Source organism: Stegodyphus dumicola, chromosome 7 (assembly GCF_044657685.1).
Source record: "Stegodyphus dumicola isolate Sdum_Otavi_A_Nest chromosome 7, ASM4465768v1".
In the NCBI taxonomy this organism is placed as follows: Eukaryota; Metazoa; Arthropoda; class Arachnida; order Araneae; family Eresidae; genus Stegodyphus; species Stegodyphus dumicola.
The window spans coordinates 42,835,045-42,852,557 of NC_140774.1; the positions used below are offsets into that span (position 1 = coordinate 42,835,045).

The 17,513-nt window shown below is 31.8% G+C and overlaps 1 protein-coding gene across 2 annotated transcripts in view; it reads left to right on the forward strand.

Moving 5' to 3' along the window:
• The first annotated feature begins 6,392 nt into the window (after positions 1–6,392).
• Positions 6,393–17,513, forward strand: part of LOC118189670 (sodium-coupled neutral amino acid transporter 9 homolog) — an 83,214-nt gene continuing 72,093 nt past the window's right edge. The window contains exons 1-2 of one of the 2 annotated variants that reach the window (XM_085820125.1): positions 6,393–6,654; positions 9,256–9,385. In XM_085820125.1, coding sequence (XP_085676251.1) covers positions 6,524–6,654; positions 9,256–9,385 — 261 coding nt within the window. In that variant the 5' untranslated portion in view covers positions 6,393–6,523. The remainder of the gene's footprint in view (positions 6,655–9,255; positions 9,386–17,513) is intronic. The other variant, XM_085820124.1, reaches the window with a different exon arrangement.

A 17,513-nucleotide genomic window follows, 5' to 3' on the forward strand; every position in this document is an offset into this window, starting at 1 on the left:
AACATCGTTGTCGTTATTGCCAGTTATTGCATCATAGTACTCTTTGTGAAAATCAGTTAAAAAGTTATTCCACATCTGCGTCTCTTTCTGAGACCAGTTTTCAGTCAGAACAGCAAAGAAAGAATCCAACCGCGAATGAAATACCAAACATTGCGTCTACGAATGAAAACAAAAACGAAACTGTAATTCAAAATAATAGCGTTCAAACAACTTTTGGCTTATTACCAACTGCGTATGTAAATGTAATTGATTCGATGGGTCAAAAACGTAATATTAGAATGCTTTGTGATAGTGGTTCGGAATCAACATTATTATCTGAATCTTGTATTAATTTATTGGGATTTAAAAGGGAAAATGCGCGTTTTCCTGTCAAGGGTTTAGCTGACTCAGAAGTCGCAGTTACAAAAGGTTGCGTTGAAATCGAGTTGATGTCAATCCATGATACATCAGTGAGAATGCCAATTAAGGCATTTGTATTAGATAAACTAACTGCTGCGCTTCCAAGCGAAAAAATAAATGAGAAAGACTTTTCGCATTTGAAAAATGTAAAGTTAGCTGATCCATATTTTCACATTCCGGATAAGATAGATATTATTCTAGGATCTGACTACTTGTTTTCTATTTTACTTCCTGCACAAATAACGTGTTCTCAAAGTGATTTAATTGCTCAAAACTCAATTTTTGGTTTCCTCATATCCGGAAAACTACCGGAATCTCAAACGAAATCAAATTCACTTTCAAACATGCATATTTATGAAATAAATATTGACAGCGAATTGAAAAGGTTTTGGGAGTTAGAAGAAGTACCAAATTCAACTGACACTATATTCTCACCTGAAGAACAATTTATTGAAACGCATTTTCGGGAAAATTACTCAATTAATTCAGATGGTCGTTTTGTGGTGAAGTTGCCATTTTTAAAATCTAAATCTGTATTAGGTAATTCAAAACCAGCTGCACTTTCTCGATTATATACTATGGAACGTAAATTTAAGGAAAACTCGGAATTTGAAAAACAATACAAGGATTTTATGCATGAATATGAAAATTTAGGTCATATGGAATTGGTCACACAAAACTGTTTAGATTTCAGAATGAGCAATATTTCCTTCCCCATCATGCAGTGATCAAGCCGTCTAGTACAACTACTAAATTAAGAGTCGTTTTCGACGCTTCATGTAAAACTTCCAACGGTAAATCATTGAATTCTATCTTGGGTGTTGGTCCTAAATTGCAACGAGACATTTTCGAAATTTTACTTAATTTTCGATTTCCGGAAATAGTCTTTTCAGCAGACATAGAGAAAATGTACCGTCAAGTTTTAGTATCCGATGAGGATCGGAACTACCAACAAATTCTTTGGAGGTTTAATCCTAACGAAGAAATACGCACATACAAGTTAAACACCGTAACATATGGTTTAGCTCCAGCTTCTTTCCTAGCCACTAGGTGCATTAAGCAAATTGCACTAGATTATTCACAAAATAGTGCTGTGTCCCCTACTTTACTACACGATGTATACATGGATGATTTGCTATCGGGTTCAAGTACCGATAGTGATGCAATATCACTTTGTAAGGAAATTGCCAATATTTTACAAACACACGGTTTCCACCTACGAAAGTGGAATTCTAATTCAAATACATTTCTTGCAGAATTTCAAGAACATTGTTCAACGGACATTAATTTAGAAATAATTCCTTATGGTAAGGAAAGCACGAAAGTCTTAGGATTATTTTGGAACTCTTCAACAGACACATTCATTTTCAAACCCGCACTTGCACTCACCTCACCGCTGACAAAAAGACGCATTTTGTCCCAATCGGCACGCATTTTCGATCCATTAGGATTAATTTCACCATGTACTGTTGTATTGAAAATTTTTTCTCAGAAGCTCTGGCTTACAAAGGGGGACTGGGATTCTCCTATTCCACAAAGTCTTGCTGAAGATTTGTTTAAATTTCAGAAATCTTTCAATGCAGTTGAACATTTTACCGTTCCTAGAGGTGTCACGCTTATTTCCTCTGACACATTTGAATTGCACGGCTTTTGCGACGCGTCAACACTTGCTTACGCTGCTGCAATATATTGCAAACAAATACACGGAAATGAAAAAGATTTCTCTCTTAGTTTCTAAAACTAAAATCGCACCTATTAAACAAGTATCTGTTCCTAAATTGGAACTATGCAGTGCTCATTTGCTTTCAAAGTTGTATCGTGCAGTCATGAACACTCTCAAAAAATATAAGTTTGATGTTTACGCTTGGACTGACTCCAAAGTCGTACTTTCTTGGCTCTCGGCACATCCCCGTAAATGGAAGACTTTTGTTGCAAACCGGATGTCTCAAATAATCGAAGTACTTCCAACAAAATACTGGAGGCATGTCCCTTCCAAAGATAACCCAGCAGATATCGCTTCGCGTGGTATTGATCCCAAATGTCTTCTTAATTGCAACTTGTGGTGGAATGGCCCAAGTTGGCTTTTTTTGGATTCGTCTCACTGGCCGAAAGAGGAATCCGCTTCCAAAGAAATCGAGGATCTAATTAAAGCTGAACAAAGATCTGATCCTATATTTTCATTTCATAGTGCTACATCAAATGAATTATATAGTGATTTATTTGAAAAATATTCATCATTTTCTAAGATTATACGCATTTTAGCATATTGTTTAAGATTCATCAATAAGTGCAAAACCAATAACGAATGTCAAACACTTATAACTGATTCCTTTTCTCAACTCACTTACACGGAAACTAAAAATGCCGAAATAATCATAATTCGATGGGTTCAGAAAGATTATTTTAATGAAGACCTAAAATGCATTAAAAATCAAAGATCGTTGCCTACGAAAAGTCAGCTACACTCCCTCCATCCGTTTATAGATGAAAACAGTCTTTTACGGGTGGGAGGGCGTTTACAAAATTCAGAATTGTTTTTTAATCAAAAGCACCCAGTGATTCTACCTGCTAAACACAAGATAAGTGAGCTCATCGTAAAAGAAAAGCATGTGACTTATTTACATGCTGGTGCTTCATTACTCTCCCACATTATCAAACAATCATATTGGATCATAGGTGGAAAAAAGCTCATTAATAAATGTGTTCACAAATGCATCAAATGCTTCAAATTTAAAGCATCCACTGCATCTCAGCTTATGGGTAATCTACCTAAGCATCGTGTAACACTCAAGAGGCCTTTCTTCAACTGCGGAGTGGACTATGCCGGTCCTATTTCAATCAAATTCAACAAGGGTCGTGGAGCAAAATCAACCAAGGCTTACATTGCTCTATTTATTTGTCTCGCTACTAAGGCACTACACATCAAAGCAGTGAGCGATTTAACCGCTGATGCATTTTTAGCTGCTTTGCATCGCTTCAGTGCTAGACGAGGAGCTCCAAGTCACATTTACAGCGATAATGCAACAACTTCGTTGGGGCTAATCGAAAACTCAGCGAAATACAACGATTGTGGGCCTCACTTCCTAAGAACGAAGCCGTTGCTCATCATTTAACTCAAGCATCAATAGAATGGCACTTTATACCTCCAGCATCTCCTCATTTCGGAGAAATTTGGGAGGCCGCAATTAAATCAACCAAATATCACTGTAAAAGAGTAATAGGTGAAACGCTACTTACTTTCGAAGAATTGACAACTCTATTGGCTCAGATAGAAGCCATTTTAAATTCTCGTCCGTTATGTAGTGTAAACAATACTGACATTGATTGCATTAATATTCTCACTCATTCACATTTTCTTACAGGAGACGTGATCCTATCCCCTCCTGAACTACCTCTTATTAGTCCTGCTAATATACGGAATAGGTGGGATCTCCTTCAAAAGATGCGCAAGGACTCCTGCAAATCATGGACCAAAGCATATCTATCTCCTCTTCAAACCAGAAAGAAATGGAAGGACACTCAGCCGAATATGAAAATTGGAGACATCGTCCTGTTACTAGATGATGGTCATCTTCAGGTTCTTGGCCACTAGGACAAGTGGTCGAACTTCATCATGGTACTGACGGACTGGTTCGAGTGGCCACGGTTAAAACTAAAAAAAATGTTTTCAAAAGAAATATTCATAAATTAGCACCTTTGCCCATATATCAGGACTAATGCCTGATAGGGTGGGAGTATGTTCCGGTGCACCGGAACAGAACAACTCAACCTGACTCTTTCGCTTTTGGAACTATGCCAAAGAACATTCTTAATTCAGTTGAATAGTCAGACTCAGACGAACGCGTTCGCAAGGCAGCTGGAATGCTGTCTATTCTTCACTATTTTTGTTCTGTTCTCGTATTTTAAGTTTTATATGTTATTTTCTTGTTTATACTTGTATTGTGCAGTTATTTAATATAAGTTTTGTGTTTAAAACGAGGACGTGTTTTGAGTTCCTTCACATTTACATCGCAACACGAGGTCCGACACTTTTTCTTGTTGTAATTAACTATTCAAAATGAATTTAATATATTAAATTTCTCTTTACATTTTTCTTAATTTAATTAATTAAATTAGTTAATTTAATTAATTAACATTTAAATTTATTATATAATTATTTATTAAATTTATTATTTAATTTTAATTATTTATTTATTTTTTCTTTCCTTCTTTACAGTCTTCCATAGAGCTCCGGCACTTCTAATTTTAGAAATTAAGCCCTGGTATATATCATGGAACAATAAGCTCTCAAGAGTTAATGGGAACGGAAGAGGGGTAGATGATCTTTGGGTCTATCTCCTGGTCATTGTTTCAAAATGAGATAGAGCTGGGTAAATTCATATCGTCACCTACAATGTGTCCGAGGATTAAACTAATGACAGACATAACCAAGTGCACTCTTGGTCAATGATTTCGTAGACGTTTTTGATGTTACTCTTTGAGAAGTCTGCGATTATATTTAGAATATAACTAAATCAAAAGTTACTATGTTATTAATTGCTTCAACATTCAATTAATTTATGATTAAATAATCAATTAGTTATTTTCCCTTCCACCGTGTCTGAATAATTTTATATTCTGAAGCTGTCATTTCAGTATGCGTGCAGAAACTATAAATTTATTCATTTTTCCATAATGTAATGGATGAATTAATATGCTTAACAACTGCAGTCTAATATGCTTTCAGCTGTTGCAAAAAAATGCCTTCAAAGCTTCTTAACTAGGGCAATTGAAATAATGCCGATATGTTAAGTAAAACTCATTGTACGAAATATGAGGTACTGAATATCACGAAAAGTAATAAACATATTGCCTATTAGGTAGAACAATTCTATGTTCAGATATATGTCTATGAGACTGCCTTTATCGTCACTATTTTGACGGTATTTACTAACAGTGAATTTTGTGGATGTATAGCAGAATAAAAATATTATATTATTAATTGTTATGTTATCGGCACGAAAGTAGTTGATGAACCCTTCTTTCACCGAATCAATTGGGCGTAAGCAATTTCACGCTTCAGCAACATCACATCGATGTGTATGCCGAAATGAAACTTTAATCAAAATGCACAGATTCTTTTTTACATACTCATTGTCGCGCCACTATCGAACTCCATGAGAGGTAAGTTTCTCTGTTACGGAATGGCAACGAGAGAGATTGTTGTTCTAAAGATGGATGATCGAACTGCGTTGTAACGATCATTTTTGAGGATGTTGCGTACTGTAAAATGAACTTATTACACTGTGCTAAATAGTATTAAAATGCTATATATTAAAAGATCTTTCATCTGATCTAAATTTTAACAAACCGCTCATTATTTTCTCTTAAACTCACAATGTTCACGACACTCATCATGACATCTTGTATACTTATTACTTTTTTAATTCTGACATGCAAAGCAGCTAAACATTCTTATTTCTGAAACTAAACTCTTTCTTATTTAGTCTTGCATGTTGACACACATAATCTTTCTTAAAAATAAACTTTGCTGTTTCCGATTTCCATTGATTTGTTTTGGAAGATACAATCCAATGCACGTGGGAAACAGCTTCAAAATGTATTTTCCAATTCTCCCATCTACTTTCACTATTAAGATCACATTTGATCTCAAAGTCGAAATCCTCTTTTCCTCCGAACTTGGAAGACACTACTTCGTAGGAATATTCATCAAATAAAATTTTATAAAATTCATTTTTCACTTCGTTTGACATACTCGCAGACATCACAAATTTGAGCCATAAACCAATAGCGTCATTTCCTTTTGCGCATGCGCTTGGTGTCACAATTTCGCCAAGATCTGATAAATTGCCAAATTTTGTCACGGGTTGCGTTTCCTAGGGAAGAAGTAAAAATACGCAGTCGGCGTTGGATTCTGACTTGCTTATTTATGCATATAGTTGATTTTTTCCTACGGGTAGAAAGACTTATCGAGTGCAATTCAAGACATCTGTCTTTATCTGTCTAACTTTTAAAGCACTTTTTCTTTTCCCGATTGTGTTTATGTGGAGGGAGGTAGCGCGGGTTGCGTAGGAATCTTATATTTTGTATATATGGTTGTTATTTATTGCAATTCATTTTATAAATGGAGCCAAACGTAAATACACCTTTATTAGTTTCTGATGAAAGTGTCAACCGAAAAATCAACGTAGAAGAAGGAGCTTCTAGTGACTCTAGCAGCTCCACTGATGTTCCCATTAAAAAAAGACGTGCCAGGCAAGTTTAGAAAATGGAATTTTGTTTAAAATAAGTTAACGCTCTTTTTATTAAAATAGTTCTTGCATAAAACTTCTGTCTAGTAAAATAAAATTATAGTGTTTTCTACTAAAGTAAAAATGTTAAAAAGATAAATATTTAATAGCTGTTTAATTAAAGTTGTATAATTTGTCAGATTTAATCAAAAAAGAATGATAGACAATTATTATTAATGAATAATTACCCTCTTGAATTAAAGAGATTTGTGTTTCCGATTATTTTAACCGAAAGTAAAACTTAGATGTAATACTCGAAGAACAACATATTTTTATCCCGGATCGATATTTCCCCATATGATGAAAAATAATCAGTTTTCAAATGGTATTTGTTTTATCCTGACTAGTACGACCCGTTTTTAAATATTAAAGTATAATGAAGTAAGCAAGGTATGGAATGGGTTCACAGTACGATCACTTCTATAAAACGTTTTATGTATGCCATCTGACATTATTCAAAAAGAAAATAAGTCAGTATTAAAAAAAAGTAGGTATTTTTGTTCGGAATTGCATGGAGATGATATGAAAAAATGTTGGACTTTCTATTCGAATTTACTTCTGTTCTACAGAGCATTTTCTACAAATTAAAGTGTACAAACATTTTTGAAAGCCACTGTATACATTTGAAAATAATTTTTTATAGTACATTTTGGAGATATATTACTTTTATTTAAGAATTCAGAAGCTGAGTTTCTAGTTTCCTTTTTCAGAAAATTTATTTCGTGGATGTTTTCCATTGTGTCTCTAACCCATTAGCAGGCCATGCCATATATATATAGCAGTTAATGTAAAAAGAAATTATTTTTGGAAAGATCCTATCTGAAGGAAACTCTGAAGGGCAGGTAATTTATCTCATGTGAATTGGGAGTGAAAAAATTAAAGCTGGGTAAGGAAATTATTTTTTCTAAAGTCCTACTATACATACACATACACCTCCAACAATGATTTCTAAAAACACCTGAACAATGATTTTCTAATAAGTCGCTTGTGCATTTTGTAGTATAGCTAAACATTAAAGATATTTTAGGTAATACATACAAACAAAAGGATTCCAGGTGCATATTTGCAAGTTTTGTAACATACATCACATTTATGTGATCTCTCACCAGTATGGATAGCGACATGTTTTTTAAATGCATTTGCATGTACAAATGACTTTCTACATATGTGACATATATATGGTTTTATACTCATGTTAGTATGCATGACTGTAACTTGTAATCCAAAAGTATAATGCTATGTGCTAAAATACAAGACTTTTTTTTTTTTTTTTTTTGGAGCAAATTTACATACACTGCATACTTCTCAGGCAGTTTTTGATTCAGTGTGGAGAGAAAAGTTTAAATATTTGTCACATATGTGCCTGTATATATAACTGAATGCTATATATAAGAAACTGTTGCTAAATGTATATGTTTCATTTATATGCACTGAAATCTATTTCCAGTTCAGCTTTGATGAAAATATCTTGAGCACATGCTACGTAACCACTTTTGTACTATGATTACTACTAGCATCATATACAAAATTCAGTTAATCTTTGGATTATGGTAACTTGGCAATTTTTTGGCGAAAATTTGGCAACCAACCCTGCTAGTTTTTGTTTGGACACCATTTTGTTTTCATGAAGTAAAGGGATTTTTTTTTTTATACTCAACATTTTTTTCCAGCAATCTGCTAGTCGAATTACGCTTATGCTGGAACTTTTATGGAACAAAAGTGCTTAATCATGAGCCCAAAATTCTTGTATAAATAACACAGGGACTAATTTTATCATAAAAGGATTTTTCTTTCTCATGTCATTTTACAGAATTTTGGGAATCGAACTCATGGCCAATTGGAAGATTAACCATAAATCATCTTGGCTAATCTTTGGAATATGGTAACAGGTAGTTTGGCGACATTTTGGTAAGGCGATAAAGGTTACTAGCTAGGACTTTAGCAGTGTACATGGATAAAGTCAAGAGTGTGCACAATGCCATTTTTGTGCAATTCTGGTATGTTTTTTAAGTGAAAATAGCTCGACGTGTACATGAATACTGTGTATGTGCAATTCTTAAAAACGCGGGAAGCAGTTTGCGATTCTGCACTTTCTCCCAATTTCGCACCTAATCTTCGTCATGATTAAGGACTTTTGTTCCATAAAAGTTCTAGCATAAGTGTAATTTGGCTAGCAGATTGTTGGAAAAAAAATTTTGAGTAAAAAAAAAAAAAATGCCTTCACCTTGTGAAAACAAAATGGTGTCCAAACAAAAAGTAGCAGGTTGCTGTTGCAGGGTTGGTCGCCGATAATTCGCCAAGTTACCATAATCCAAAGATTATCCACTATCTTTTCTTTGAATAGTTATCTTGTGGCTTGTTTGTGCTCCAGTTCAGGGCATCCTATATTTTCCTTCAATGTTTTAACATAGAAGATTATATTGCAAATGTGAATAACTCTGTAATGTTGAAATTTTAAATTTAATCGAGGATAAATTTTAATTTTTGTTAAAATCAATTAAGTTTTGCATTTAGTTATGAAATCATATTTTTTATTGCATAAAATATTAATAATTCTGCATTTTAGGCTTCCTTTCCACTATCCTCATGTTCATCGAAATGTGCGTGTGCGTAGAGAAGCAGGTTCTGAAGGCATTGCAACTTACCAGCGTTATAGGTATTATAATAAGCTTGCCGACCCTTCTATAGATACATTGGTAATAGTTATTTTTTTACATTTTAAAAGATTAATGTGTACTATGTAACAAAAATAAGTTATGATGTAACGCTTTTTGTTTTATAAAGTTATAAATTAAATTTCTGAATAAAACTGCAATATCCAAGATACTGTATAGACTACCTAGTGGCCTAATTGCTGATTTTATTATGATCTGGAAGTCTGTAAAGCCTATTATTTTTAAATTCCTTCCAAATTTGTTTCAATTTAAATTTTAAAATATTCAATAAAATGGTAAAAGTTACTAGACAGACATAAGTCATATGAATACATAATAAAATAATTTTTTTGTAACTATAAGGACATATAATAATGTATTGAAATGTAAAATTCGCATAATTAGTTTTTATCTTTTCAGGAGTTTTAAAAGGCTTTTAAATGATTTAAGTTTTAGAACACTAAAAATCCATAATCATTACATTTGGCAACATATTACATTGTTTTGTTAAAAATTATGTATAAAGAATATATGTATATAGTCATTAAAATTAAGATAAATGAATTAATAAGCTGTTGAATTTAAAATTCATTTTAATAAATTTATATAATTCATTAATAAAGAACATTTTCATGTAAGTAGTAAATTAAAAATGCTGTTCTGTAAAAAAAAAAAATTCTAACAAAGAAATCATAACATTTAAAAGTAAAATTTAATTACTGAGACAATGATTATGTTTATAAACATATCTGAAGTAAATTGTTTATAAGAATTACAACTGATTTAAATTTTTGTTTCGTGTCATATTTTTTCTTCAGATTTTCCAAATTCTTAGATATATATCAAACTTTGGTTGATCTTTACCTTATGGTAACTTGGCGTTTTTTTGGCGAAAATTTGGCGACCAACTCTCCTACAGCAACCCTCTATTTTTTTTTTCCCGCCGCCATTTTGTCTTCATGAAGTAAAGACATGTTTCTTTTCTTTTTATCCACTGAACACTTCTTCCAACAATCTACTAGCTGAATTACACTTATGCTAGAAATTTTATCTAACAAAACTGCTTAATCATGACAAATATTCACTGCAAAATTGGGGAAAAGTGCACAATACCATACTCCTTACGCGTTTTTCAAAATAACACATACACGTAAACCATGTACACGCCGACTTATTTTTACCTAAAAAAACATCCCAGAATTGCACAAAAATGGCATTGCGCACACTCTTCACTATATCCATGTACACTGCTTTTTTCTCATAAATTAGAAAAATTTCACGAAAATACATGACAATTTTCTCAATCTTTAAATACCTTTTCCAAATATGAACATTTCCACATATAAAATAAATAAAATATCCAAAAACTTTTACCTCTAAATCATCTATTACATTATACACGTCTATTACATTATAAACTGTAGTACTGAAGTTGGATGTGTTACGTGTGACCAGAATGTCGAGAAACGGAAGAGAACTGCAAGTCTCAAGTTCAAAAGTGAACTGAATAGCAGGATCAATAGAATTCATTGTTGAAAGAACTCTATTTAAATCATCTTTATTACCTTCAAACAGGGTAAAAGTATCGTCTACGTAGCGGAACCATGCCGGGAAGTTTAAAGTTTCAAACAATTTTGATTCATAATAATGCATGTAGATATCAACCAGGATAGGACTGAGGGGGCTTCCCATGGCTAATCCCTCAGTTTGCTTGTAATATTTATTTTGGAAAACAAAATGTGTTTTCCAAAATAAATATTACAAGCAAAATATTACAAAAAAACACCCTTGCAGTTAAATTCGAAAAACTTCTTTTACAGTCTTCCAGTTCAAGTAGTTCAAAAAATCTTCCCATTGTAAACATCAAGCCAATAGTTAATATTTCTAATGTTAGTCTTTCAGAAGAACAAGAGAGAATTCTAAAATATAATTTTAACTTCTCACAAACCTGTAAACCCTCGATTCCAAAGATTTTGGCTCCTATCGAAAAAGCTTTCAAGTTCAGTAAAGTTTCAGATTCACAGAAAGAAATGATTAGGCATCTTATCGCTCATAATGTGAAATTCAATAATAAACCTTTGAAACCAAATCTAACTGCGAGAGAAAGAGCTACAATGCCCGAGATTCATTCTAACCCGGATATTGTCATTTCAAAGGCCGACAAAGGTGACCAGATAGTCGTCATGGATAAGAACACTTACATCGATGGTGTCACTAAACTCTTAAGGACCATATAATCCGATCCCTAAAGATCCTTCACCTTCGGACTTATCCAAAATAAAAACTACGATCAAATCTTCGCAAATCGTTTCAAGCAACTTAAAACATTCGCTTATCCCATCTGTTGCGAATTGTGCCAGATTATATGCTCTTCCCAAAATTCATAAAAGTGGTATTCCTTTCCGCCCTATTGTATCAAATTTAGGCACTGCCTCGTATCCATTAGCTAAATATTTAGTTTCTAGATTTTCCAATCTATTAGACAATAACATTTACACCATAAAAAATTCAATAGAGTTTGTAAAAAAGGTTAAAAACATTTCTCCTCGTAATTTACTCATGGTTTCTTTTGATGTAAAATCATTATTCACCAATGTCCCAGTGGAGGGTGCATTAAGATGTCTAGAAACCAGACTTCGCGAATTTCATTTCTCTTGCATCGAAATTGATGAGCTAATTTCTCTTACTCAACTCTGTTTGAAACAAACACATTTTGTTTTCCAAAATAAATATTACAAGCAAACTGAGGGATTAGCCATGGGAAGCCCCCTCAGTCCCATCCTGGCTGATATCTACATGCATTATTATGAATCAAAATTGTTTGAAATTTTAAACTTCCCGGCATGGTTCCGCTACGTAGACGATACTTTTACCCTGTTTGAAGGTAATAAAGATGATTTAAATAGAGTTCTTTCAACAATGAATTCTATTGATCCTGCTATTCAGTTCACTTTTGAACTTGAGACTTGCAGTTCTCTTCCATTTCTCGACATTCTGGTCACACGTAACACATCCAACTTCAGTACTACAGTTTACCGTAAACCTTCATCGGTTTGCCTTCCACCACACTTTAAATCATGTCATCCGACTAAACAAAAGTTAGCTTCATTTTATTCCTATGTTTTCCGTGCTCTTCAAGTTTGCTCCTCCAAACTAGCCCTTGATGAAGAACTAAATTATTTAAAAGCAATAGCTATTGACAGGGGCTTTTCACCCAACATTATTAATCAAGCAGTTAAAAAATTCTCATCTCAACACACTAAAAGCCACACTCTTATTTTAGGAGATTATAAAAATTCTGTTGTCATTCCCTTCTTTCCATCAATTAGCTATAAAGTTGCACATATTTTGCAGAAATTTAACTTTCGGGTTGTTTACTCTCCCATCAATAAAATTCCAACTTCTATACTCAAGGACCCCATTCCGGATATGAATTCCTGGGGTATTTATAGGATTCCTTGCCAGTGCGGTTTAATTTACATTGGCCAAACTAAGAGAGCCTTAAAATTTCGCGTCAAAGAACATGAGGCATGTGTTAGAAAAAAGGAAACACAGAAGTCTTCTGCTGCTCAACATTGTTGGTCCGAAAATCACACTTTCAATTTTTCTGCTGCCAAAATTATTCAAAAAACATCTTCCATTGGAGAACTGGATTTTCTAGAGGCATTTCACATTCATAAAAATCTTTCTGTTCTAGTTAACGATCCTAATTCCAATCCAAATTTGCCTTCGGCTTTTAGAGAAATTATGTTTTAGTTCTGGTTTCGCCAACAGATGGCGCCACTTGCTTATTCTTGTCCAGGCTTTCTTATCTTATCTAAACATTATTTCCTATCTTGTTCATTTGCGGTTTTGCAGCTGAAGATGATGGTTCGGTAAAACCATCGAAACTAGTCCTGTGAAAATTTTGTAAATTAACGCTGATTTTTGTTGTTTGACTTCTGAATTTTCTCAATCTTTAAACCCGGTAAAAAGAACATATATGAAATTACCTGATCGTGAAAAAGTATTTACCCTTTCCAAATATGAACATTTCCACATATAAAATAAATAAAATATCCAAAAACTTTTACCTCTAAATCATCTATTACATTATACACGTCACCAACGAATTCATACCGCAAGCATTACAAATACTTAGTGTCAGATATTTAAATTATTTCCATGCACGTTTACTTCAACTAAAAAGTATACCAAATTCCTACAAACATAAAATTCACAAAATAACTATCATTTAATTCAAATATAATTAAATTCAAAAACACTACTTAAAATATAAATGAGCACATACATTAAATTAATACATACATAAATACCCATTTCGAATTCACTTTAGTTACGGCCATGGGATCCAAAAATTCACGAACACTGTTTCACACAACACAGAATAAAGCCAAATACAAAATTTCCAGATTTTTTCCTGATTTCCCCCTTTTTCCAATTAAGGAACCGTAATTCGTCCATTAATATCACATGACATATCCCATGATCTCTCATTTCCCTCACACAAAATAATGCGTAATCGGAACTGAGTACTGCTCACATTATTACCAAAGTCCCAGGTAGTAACCTTTATCGCCTCCAAAATGTCGCCAAACTACCAGTTACCATATTGTAAAGATCAACCCAAACTTTTATTATTTCCATATAATCTTTCTAGTTATTTAATTTTTACAGTCTCTTAATTTCGATACCAAAAACTGTTGCACTATTTTGAGTATGTGTAATTTAAGTATTTTTCAGTGTCTTATATTGATCGATGCTTTCAGAAAAATCGACCAGTATGTATCTTTAAAAGTCTAAACTTAAATACGAATATGATTTATATTTTTTAAAGGTTTTATTTCATGTTTGTGGCTATTTCATTTTTTCTACAAATATAATTCAGTTGCTGAACAAAGCATATCAAAGTTAGTGCAAAATCATTGTATCCAGTGTGAAGAGGCCTTTTGTTAAATTTTATGATTTACCCTAAAAGCCACTAAAAATAAATAATAATGGATTTTATTTATTGGAAGGTTCTATGGTTCTAGTTTTAAAAAAAATCAAATAAAGAAGCCTTTTACTAGTAAATTTTGGTTATATGACATAGCCAACTCTATAATGGCCTTGAAGTGCAAAAGTCACGTGATCCAGATGGTCGATGTGTGTGGTTGTGAAGATTAGTGTGTGTTCGTGGATTTTTTGGATGTTAATTTTGCTATTCTAAGTGATTTTAAATCACCTAAACTAAGGTAAATAATATTTTTATTTATATTTTGTTTTATACCTTTTTAATTTTTAGATTTATTTGGGAAAATTTGTAGCTGTTCTCAATCGTATTCAAGTATTTCATTTTAACATAACATTGAATGCATTTACTCTAGTTTGAACATTTTGCATAGTATTGTTTTGAATATTTGTTTGGTATAGTACATTAGAAAATTCTTTATTTTGATTATTTCTTTCTAATAGAATATTTGACAGTCTATCCCAATAAGAGAAACTTTATCACCACAAACATTTCAGGCATTAATAACAATTGCAGATGCATTCATTCAATTGATTCCACATTTGTTCCAAAAGTATGAAGCTGAATACATATTGTTAGGAAAATTTGAAACTGATGCTATGGAATCTCGTTTTGGAATCTATCGGCAAATGTCAGGTTCAAATTATTAAATAAATGACCTACAATTATTAGAAAGTGAGAAGAAGCTTCATTTTAGAAACAATATTATAACTTCATCATCAAATATGAATGTCCCTTTTACCAAATTATGATAAGGATTCTATTTTTATTTTTGCAAATATTAATGATTATTCAAGTTTACTAATTAATGATTATATATATATATATATATATATATATATATATATATATATATAGAAAATGTTTCTACTGATATTTTAACAGTGCTAGTTTAGGTTACAGATTATGATGCCATGAAAAATTAAGGGTGATAAAATGTAATTTTTGCCAGGACTGGTTGCAAAGTATTCATTCAGTAGATACAGCAGATGATATTTTTGGTTTTCTTAAAGAATTAGATAGGGGGAAATTAAAACTTTTCAATTCTTAAAGAATTAGATAGGGGGAAATTAAAACTTTTCAATTCTTAAAGAATTAGATAGGGGGAAATTAAAACTTTTCAATCTAAGGTTACTTTATTAACATCTTCAATTGTATATTTCTTATTTGGTGAAATTCTTAAAAACATGAAAGATACATTTCTTATGTCAGGAAAGCAAATGGATATTTTACATAATTTATCTTGCATACACTTAGGTCGAATTAACTTTAACAGATTCTTGCACTTGTGGCATGACAAACTCGGTTAGAAAATATCTTTGATAACTTGTTAAATAATTATACAAAATATAAAAATGACAAAATTAATATAAAATGTTCATATAAAAAGGTTAAAAAATTTACCAATTATTTTCAGTTAATAAATCACAATTTTTTATTTTATGCTTTGTTTCTGCATAGATTGTGTATAATATGTAGCATGTATGTATATGCTACAGCTCCAAGTTTTATGAATTTATTTTTAATAGTGGAATAGGCCTGTAATTTGGGGAAATTTTAAAAAACCAAGACTAAACACTTACCTCTTGGATGGTTTGGAAAAAGTGATTCAACATAAAGTTGGAGCTGGTACAAATAGATGGCTGTTTTTTTTATGAATGTAATTAGCATTTAGTTCTTTGAAATTTCCTTGAAAGATTTATTTATAGTATAACATTGCATGTAAGTTCATACTCAAGTTTGCTAGCATTTAAGAAATTTTTAATTCGTTTCCCCTTTTTGACAAAATTGAGATATCCAGTTTTTATTAGTGAATGGAGATGGCTTTGGGTATTTGCCTTCTGAAAATTTATATAGCTGATGCGATGGTAATTTACATGGAGTTTTACAAAATATTCTGCCCTTAATATTTATTTTACTAGTACGAAAATCTAAATAAAATTTACATCTATAAATCTATTGAATTTCCCCCTTATGTGGATTTTATATTGTTTTGGGAATGAATTTGATTCAGATAACATACATAAATGGATTCCATTTTTATCAAAATTACATAAACAAAGTTTGCATGTGGTGATTCTCAATAATATTTTTAGTTATATAAACAAAGTACAAATTGTTTTAAAAGTTATTGAAGATATACATTTTTACCGCCTGTAAAAATATTGCACTGTGAAAAAAATTAATGTTAATCATGCGATCTACTCGTGTTTATTAATTTTACTTATATGTATTTTAAGACAAAACTATTATTTTCAGCAGAGTTAAACTCCGGGATTATAGTGGAGTGAAAGAGATCGACTATTTCGATCACGTGACCTTCTGAAACTGATTTCGCTTCAAGGCCATGATACAGTCGGCTGTGTTATATGACAACTTTTAGTAAAAATGATTCATATTTGAAAATTTAAATCTTTTTACAACCATTAAAAGGAAATATTCGTGAGAATAATTTTTCATATTCAAATTTATCGAATGAAAGAACACTTTTTACTTTTAAATTATAATTATTGAAACTGTGATTTATTAAAAATTTTGGAGACTGTATATAGCTGTTTTTGAAAAACAGTTATGTTTATTGTGTTTTTAGAACCAAACTTCTGAGCGTTTCTAATTATATTAGAAAAGCATTGTTTTTAAATTAGATCCATTTATAGAAAATACTAAAATCTGAAATTTTATTGTTAATGTAAATTCCATTCTTTTAGATCCCTAACCCAATGCTTGTCATCTTTTTTGATTATAAGAGAGAGATTTAAGTCATTATATGTTGTAACATCATTTTTTTATGCTGATTGCAGACGCCCCTAAGATTTTCAATAGGATAAAGATTAACTAATTAAAATTTTTGCTTTTTAAGGTCAGTTTTTCATTTTGTCAACTGAAAAAAAAAAAAAAAAAGAGAGAGAGAGAAATTGAGAAACCAGATGTTTTGTTCCCTCTGCAGAATAAAAATATGAATTTTATATATTTATTGAAATGTGCAACATCACTCAAATTATTTTAATTTACAAATTTTATCATATTTAATTCATTCCTTAAATTAGAACTATGAGCTATGACAAATTGTTTAAAAAATGTTTATTCATAAAATCTTTTTGAAGCTACGTATGCAGACAAGTCTCTTTTCTATTGATTAATGCTGTAGAAAACATGTGA